Genomic DNA, 8,711 nt, shown 5'->3' with positions numbered 1-8,711 from the left:
ACATTTACATTCAAAATAGTTCGTTAACCGACAGAAAATCATATTTTCAAAAGAGTTTGTAAGAGAAAATTTTCTACTGTTCTTATATGTTTTATTTATAAAATGAACTAGAGACCCTATATCAGAATCTGGTCACAAGCAATTTTATCAAAATCCTACAAGAGAGAAAGGTATATTTATTATTTCTTCCTGTATATATACATATATATAATCTCACTCTACTTATACTATCTCGCAATAACCTTAATTAAAGTTATAAAGTAAAATAGTATAAATTAAACTATATATATATATTTAAAAAAACTATATATATATAGTTTCATTGTAATTTATACTATTTTACTTTATAACTTTAATTAAGGTTATTGCGAGATAGTATAAGTAGAGTGAGATTATATATATGTATATATACAGGAAGAAATAATAAATATACCTTTCTCTCTTGTAGGATTTTGATAAAATTGCTTGTGACCAGATTCTGATATAGGGTCTCTAGTTCATTTTATAAATAAAACATATAAGAACAGTAGAAAATTTTCTCTTACAAACTCTTTTGAAAATATGATTTTCTGTCGGTTAACGAACTATTTTGAATGTAAATGTGCATCGTTTGCATTTCTAAAGAAAGGGCAAGCGTGTCAAAACAAATGCAAAATGCTTTTATTTCGTGGCTGCTTTGAAATTCATTCTGGAACGACATTCTTTTATGAGATTAAACGCGAGAATTTAAACAGTGGAATTTTATATCCCGGAGTAAAGCGGCTACGAATATACTAACAAACATACATTTTTTATGCAAAATCCGAATGTGCAAACTGTAACTGCTCGCAGATGCTTTAAGAAGGAAAATTGAATTCAAATTAGTTAAACTGGGGTTACTTTGAAAATCTAATTCAAATTAAGTGACCTCCTTCCGAACGAGTGCATTGGATTTAGCACTAAAGAACGACGCTTGATATTTTAGCTTGTTTAAAAAAACGTTATTATGTATTGTGACATATGTTACATGCACAAATATCCAATTAACATATATTTCAAATATTTGATTTAAAATTCTAGTTATAAACTTTTTACAAGTTTTTTATGGACTAAATAAATTTTTATAAATAAAGGAAGAATTGAAAAGATTAATAGTAAATAATCTATAATAATAAAAATTATTTATAGATTTCTGTATAAGCAGACAAAAAAAAATAATATATAATTAACCAAAAAATAATTACAGAACATTATTAGATATTTTTAAAAGTTAAATGCTTACGATTGGGAAGAAAACTTGCTGATAAGATTATACTATAATTTTTTTACCAACATCTTCTCTTCTACTAAAGTTTTTTAATAAGTTTCTACCAAAGTTTAACAATAAGTAAATGTCTTCAAAATGTAAGATCAAATTAAACTCTACAACCCCCCTCCCCCTTTTGCGTCGTAGCCTGACAAATATGTTGTTTATATATTGTATGCATAATAATAGTATTATTTTCCCATCTTTATTTCAATATAAGTTATTATAGTATGTTATATTATTTAAAAAAAATAATATAAATTATTGATTATTACTTTTACATATTGTGTATATATTTAAAAGATGTCTTAATATCGAATAACATTTTAACGATGATTTCTTCATATCAGATATACGTTTATATTATCTTGACAATGGAAATTTTTAATCTTTGATATTAAATATTTCGGCTTTATAAAGCTTTCAATAAAAATCCTTTAATTTATATTTTCAAAATAAATAGCTTTGCATTGAGATAATTGCCATATTCTTAATTTTTGATAATAAAATTTGCATTATAAAAAAGTATTAATTTTAACAATTATCTTTACTTAATTCAACAATATCCATGATACGTTTATTTAAAATTGATGTCATACATCCAAAGAAAATGTCAATGTATTCTCTCGTGATTTCGGAAATGTTTTCGGTTTGTAATTGCGTAAAAATTAGTTTCAGCGAAATTAGATATGACTCATTGAGAAGAAATGAAGATTTATCGAAATTTTTAGTAGATGAATGTTGCACTTACCACGATTGAGCGAATTAATTCCTCGACAAAAATTCATTTCTTCGACAGACTTTCGCGACGTGCCTGGCAACTTCCTCCCTTTATATATTTTTTCTTTTTTGAATAATTTCCTGCCATCGATTATGCGACCTATTTTCTCATTTTCCTGCGCTATCATCGCTCCTCCCCCTCCCTCAATCTCTCTCTTTCTCTTTCTTTTTCCTTGATTATTTTATCTTGGAATAAGAATGTTATATCGTTTAAGAGTTAAAAAAAAGAAGAGAATAAAAGCGAGATCTCGCAATGCGCATAGATCGCAAAGTTTTTTTGACATCTTAGGATTCTTAAAGAATTCATATATTCACCGAGAGAAAACGGAGTTTTTACCTCACATCCCAGATACTTTCCATCCTGGTTGTATGTACGATTGCATAATGCACAGTACTATATGCTGCACCTTATGTTGTATATAAGGGAGATTCTTCTTTTCTGAAAATTTCAATATAGAAAAAATTTACCAAACTCCACTTTTTATAATTAAAAATCGAATAAAGAGAGATAGCTATTACTTTAATATTGATCGTTTCAATATAATTACATATCATAAAAATACTCTTCATCGCAAAATTTTTTATTGGATAAAATCATAAAATCAATCCCGCTCAAGAGAGGAAGTCTAAATTGCCTTTGTCGCACATTTCGCCTTGGGATCATCGTAATAAATGACTTCATTGGGGTAAAATTACAGGTCACCTTGTTTTTACGAGTGCGAATAAATCCGTTCTTTCGATAAAGTGGAAAAAGACTTGTTATAGATGCATTTGGATTAGGTTTCTTGCAATAAACAACTTCCGCCAATGAAGAACTAATATAATAATACAAATAGAGTTTATCTTGTTTTATATTAAAAATGGCAGGTCTTTTTAGAGAACTTTCATTCGTTCAAATATAAAATAAATTAATTCTATTCTTATTAAAAAATATTTAACTCTTAGTACACATGATTGGATTATTTGTGTCCTACCATTTTTTTTCTTTAAAATACTAAGAGCACTTGGCCAAAATACCGGTCTCTCTTCTTTCTAAAAAAAATTTGATATTTAGAGAATAAGTTTTGTACATTTCCGGTTTCAATTCGTGTGTATCCTTTGATTAGAATAACTCGGAAGTTCATCTCTGGATCACAAATGACTCATTGTGCGTACTAAGTACAGAGTACTTTTTCGTAAATAAAAAATTTTTTATTTTTTTCTTTATGTTTAACTAAAAATTCTTGTTTGTATTGCGGGAATACTTTGCGAATTATAAAAAAATAATTATACATAAAAGTTTCATAATTATTATACATAAAAAGATATTTAAATGTATTTATCTTATTGCAATATTTAAATAACTGTTTTGAAATTTGCGTAATAAACTTTATCGTATTATTATTTTTGTATGCAAAAGACTCATATTTTAAATAGAAAATATTTACTTTTTCTAATTTTCAATATTTTTCTACAATATTTTCCGACACTTTAATATTACTATCTCATTATATATAAAATTATATTTTATATTTTTTATTTTTTTTCTACAGAACTTCTATAATATACTTTCTCAATATTATCAGAATTTTTTTACATTTTTATATTATTATTCAAATAAAAAAATGTAAAAAATTACGTATAAATATTTTTATTATTTTTAATTTAATAATAAAGAAATGTGAACTATTTCTAATAATTAAAAAAAACACTTAGGAATTATAACCGTGAAGGCAGATCCCGCTATCGCATAACTGTCGATCTTATGTAATAAACGAGTTTCATTGTATCATAAAGAATCTCGGCGACCTTGACCCAGACTTGTTAACGAAATTATGAGACTGTTGGCAAAGCCTAGAAGAAAAGATTCAAGGCTGAGGCGTGCAGCTAAAGACCTATATGACCTTCAGTTAATTTTTTTTAGAAATTTTTAAATCAATTATTAAACTTGGCTCTGAAAGTACAGTTATTATCGATCAAGATCATTTAGCAAAATGATTCTTGACTCGTAGTGTAATTGAACTAAATAATATTTTATATTTATGTTTGCTTTTCGCGTAAAATACTTTATATAACTTTCATCGAATAAATTTGCAATCTCGTAAAAATTTTTTCTCTTACGCATTCTATTTTTCTATTTCTTGTTTTAGGATACGGTCACATTTCACCAAAAACGAGAGATGGAAAAGTAGTGACTATTTTTTACGCCATTCTCGGCATTCCGCTTATGTTGCTCTGCCTATCAAATATCGGAGACGTGATGGCGACGAGTTTTAGGTAACAGATAATGTTTAATCATATATAAATATAAGTTCCAATAAGTTATTAATAAAATAAAAAAATCTTAGCAAAGTTTTTCGTAACAAATATAAAATATTTATCTACTATTTTTCATTAGCGCTAAAAATTGTTTTTTTCTTCGGATTTATAATATTTTTAGGTTTCTATATTGGAAAGTGTGCTGTTACGTGTGCACGAAACCACCAAAAAAACGACGAGGACGTAACAATCTGGTTAGGTCGTATTCTGTTCGTCAACCAGGGTAATTTTATATATAACATAAAAATTTTTTTGTAATATTTTGTTATACAAAAAATGTAATAGAAAGAAGAGAAATTAGAAAAAGTGCAAATCTAAATTTCATAAAAATATAGTACACCATGTAATATGTATAAAATAAAAATTACAAATCAATAATGTATTAATATGTTGCACAAGAAGAAGGTTCCTAAACATTTATGAATTTTTATTTAAAAATTGAATAAAAATTAAATAAAATTATTGACTTTTACATAAATTAATCTGTGTCTGGTGTAAATAAAAATTTATGCACTATTACGTAGTAATATGAAAAATTATTATTTTTTACAAGGCGGTATGGATCAAGTAGAGGTCCTTTTCGTCGATCCATCAGAGTGAGTCAACGATCAGCTGACTCGGCCTTAGGGCTCTCCGAAAGTATGACAAAATCTTCATACTCTGATACTGATTGTAGGTAAGATCATTTAATCAATTCAATTAGTGACCTTATCTTTCAAATAACAGTATATCATAAATATAATTTTTCTAATTATTTGCTATCTAATTAATGTAACTAGTTAGTAATATACTACACAAATATATTTAGATTTAATTAAAAAGTTATAGTAATAAAGAATAAATGTATAAGACTAAACAAACTGTAGGTATATGTCTCGACGAATGGAAGGAAATGAATCAAAACCAATCGGTTATACACCTACAAATCATCCAATGGAAATTAAGGCCGCAACTATGCCACGTTATTCGGATATTCCAATGACTCCGAGAAGCATAAGAGGTATTTTTTAATCGATTTTATCAATTGTTTATTTCGTGTTAATTTTAAATTGATTATAAAGTTAACAGATAAAAACAATATATGTAAACAGTTGTATTATCCCAAACTAATTTTATAAAAAAGGATATTATTTTGTTGTCACACAGACAATCAAAATACAGAAACAGATGTATAGCGAATAATTAAATTTTATGTTAAATTTAATTGAATCTCTCTATCTCTGCTGTTTACTTTGTTTGTTATTTACATAATAAAAGACTTGTAAACGACATGTCGGTGTCACATATGAAATCACACAGAATTACACGAGCGAAATACAAAATGCTGCCGTTAGATATTAATTAATAAATTAATTCAAGCGCATCGATTGCGCCACATTACACTCAGTATCGACTCATCGATTAATTAAACAAATCGGCTGATATGCATTATTTGCATTACCGCGTACAGCCAGTCCCAAAATAACGACACAGTCGCTGGACAGAAAATTACTGATGAATCCGAATGAAGCGGATCGCTCACCGGTTTTGTGCAACAGATATGCATTGGATGATTTGGAAGATGAAACGTCGAGGTGGCAGTTGTCTCAAAATAAAGGTGAGTATTAATATATCATTAATATTATTAATTATACATCAATTATAATTCTAGAAATTGTAATTGAAATACGAAAATGAATAATCTTTTTTTCTACATAAAAAAATACTGGCATATTATTAGATATTTATTGTTAGATATATCGCATTATTCCAAATGATATACTATTCGTGCTATTTTGTATATGATAACACTATTTATTAATTCAGGATTCAAATAAATATTTATTTAAAATGATGAAAGGCACTATACTTTGAAACATTTGAAGAAATTAAATAAAACCGACGCTATTACAGTCGAGAACTCAGAGAAACCGCAAAGCACAGAAATGGTCGAAGAGTTGGACGGCGTTGAAAAGCGAACTTCGTTTAGCCCCAGATCTTTGCCGAGAAGATGTCTTTCTGTAGAAGGAGCTACGACGACGAATAGAGCGAGTTCATTTTCAGGACACCGACCAGCTTCGATCTATTTGGAAATGGAATATATGAAAAGATCCCAGTCTAGCAAAAGTAGACGCACTAGGAGCAATTATTCCGTTGGTAAGTGAATGGCAATATACACATAGATTAAATTTCAATCAGATTAATTGAAAATAATCGATTGTTTTCGATTATTTATTTTGATGGAAATTTTGAATAGCGACTGAATTATATTATCTAAATGACTTATGTAAATGAATATTGATATTTAAATGAGAGAATCTCTCTCTCTCTCTCAAGTTTTTAGAATAAAAATGATGATATATATAGAGCATAAAATGTTTGCAATTTATATTTATATATCTAATTTAACTTATATTAAATATATTTCTCATTATCGAGCATATCCAAATGATTCAAAATTATTACGTTGTACTTGCAAATATTCCGATTACCAACTGAAATAATAAGCTAATCAATAATGCGTACGCGTATTTTCTGATCGTCAAATTGGTTAAATATCTTTTTCTAGCGCGTTCTTATAAACGGGGACCGCCGCCGTCGCCTAGAATTATGTCTCCGATGGGATTTGCCGTTCATCGACAGGTTTATGCCGATGATATTGATTTTGATTACGATTACTATTCTGGTACGGATGATCAGGAAAGACAACCGATCAAGCCCGTGCCTATTTGGCTGTGTGTCTTTCTGGTCGTCAGTTATATACTTGGCGGCGCTTACCTCTTCAACCGATGGGAAGGTTGGCCGTTCCTTGAATCGGCTTACTTCTGTTTCATCACGTTGACCACCATCGGTTCGTTTCCCAATAATTAATCATTCCTTTTTCGCTGTTTACCAAAAGATATGATGCCACTGATTATTATTTTCTAAAGTTCATTCCGTTGAAACTAGCGGTATAGCAATCTTATTAAAATAATGTATATTCATTCGTAACATTTCACAGAAAACATACAGTAGACATATAATATCTGTGTATCTTTTGAAGGTCTTAGAGGCTCTACTTCTATTTTTATCTCTATCTATTAATTAATCTTACATTTATTTTGAACGCTATGACATGAAACTGGCACAATTTCCTATCTTCTCTATTTTAAGGTTTTGGCGACTATGTGCCGGCGTTGGACGCGCAGAAGGGCATCGCCCTTTGTTCTCTCTACCTGCTATTTGGAATTGCCTTGCTGGCAATGAGCTTTAATCTGGTGCAAGAGGAAGTCATCAACAACGTGAAGAGCGTCGCGAAGAGACTGGGTATCATCAAAGAGAGCGATGATGAGGAGAAAGAGGAGGAAGAAGCCGAGGACTACGACGAATACGATGCCGAGTATGAAGATGAGGTCTATGAAAACGAGCCCAAGCTCTGATTTTGTGGTTTTCAGCTTACTATTCGACAAGATTTGGGACGCGAGTCATCCATCTTCATATACATAGTACAAGATTCAGGGTGTTTTATCTAGATCGATATGTGTCAATTTCGTGACACAGATAGGTTTGATTTCTCGTGGATCGATAGTTTTCAATCTATATAGCTCTTTTACGTAAGTCAAGAATAAACATAAACGTATGCAATTAGATTAATTTAAAAACGCAATTTATTATTTCAATTATATCTTTTTCAATTTATGGATACTCTAATTATTAAAATACTGTACATCTAGATATTATTATTACTAAAATTTTAATTTCTTAGGACTTTCAAAGATCTTTTAATTCGGAAACTTTTCATGCATTATTTACACAATATTAACGCGACACTGAGAAGTTAATTATTATTATTACTTTTTGTTATATATTAATAAAGTAATCTAATTGTAAATTTGGTAAAAATTATTAAGATGTTTATTTATTTAATGTACATTATTTATAATAATTTCGATTTATTTTTACGTACTTTAAAAATTTCTTTTGTAAAAATAATGTGACACAAAGACAATAGCAAGCGCAACGTCTCATTTCATTTAACTCATTCATTTAACTTGCTCAGGAAGCTGTGGAACAGCTAAAAATCTGAGACCGTACATTTCCATAAAATAGTCCTACGTTCCAGCAGTCTCTTAAATTTTCTTCGAATGCACGCGACGCGAGAATACGATTATCTTCCAACGGGCACGATATTTTCGTGCGGCTTACTACCTTCTGCGCACAGAAAATTGTTCTTACAATATTTTCCCGGACGCACTTGCCGCATGCAAAATTCACGCTTGCTATGCAAATCCCTTTCATCCTCTTTGCGACCCATACATATACGTTCTCCTACATTTTCGCTACTATGCTCGCAGTTGCATTTCGTCGTTTAAATCGCGAGGACGTTAAT

At 29.3% G+C, this 8,711-nt stretch overlaps 1 protein-coding gene across 4 annotated transcripts in view; it reads left to right on the top strand.

Annotated features, from left to right (window-relative positions):
* LOC108756397 overlaps positions 1-7,980 on the top strand; it is a 16,536-nt gene extending 8,556 nt beyond the window's left edge. For 3 of the 4 annotated variants that reach the window (XM_018500160.1, XM_018500158.1, XM_018500159.1), the window contains exons 5-12: positions 4,195-4,321; positions 4,485-4,586; positions 4,917-5,039; positions 5,230-5,363; positions 5,814-5,960; positions 6,257-6,499; positions 6,912-7,193; positions 7,496-7,761. In XM_018500160.1, the coding sequence (XP_018355662.1) occupies positions 4,195-4,321; positions 4,485-4,586; positions 4,917-5,039; positions 5,230-5,363; positions 5,814-5,960; positions 6,257-6,499; positions 6,912-7,193; positions 7,496-7,761 (1,424 nt within the window). Of the gene's footprint in view, positions 1-4,194; positions 4,322-4,484; positions 4,587-4,916; positions 5,040-5,229; positions 5,364-5,813; positions 5,961-6,256; positions 6,500-6,911; positions 7,194-7,495 lie in introns of all 4 variants that reach the window. The other variant, XM_018500161.1, reaches the window with a different exon arrangement.
* The last annotated feature ends 731 nt before the right edge of the window (positions 7,981-8,711 follow it).

This window comes from Trachymyrmex septentrionalis, unplaced genomic scaffold (genome assembly GCF_001594115.1).
Source record: "Trachymyrmex septentrionalis isolate Tsep2-gDNA-1 unplaced genomic scaffold, Tsep1.0 scaffold127, whole genome shotgun sequence".
In the NCBI taxonomy this organism is placed as follows: Eukaryota; Metazoa; Arthropoda; class Insecta; order Hymenoptera; family Formicidae; genus Trachymyrmex; species Trachymyrmex septentrionalis.
Note: the sequence above shows the minus strand (reverse complement) of the source record. Positions and strands in the feature narration are given on the sequence as shown.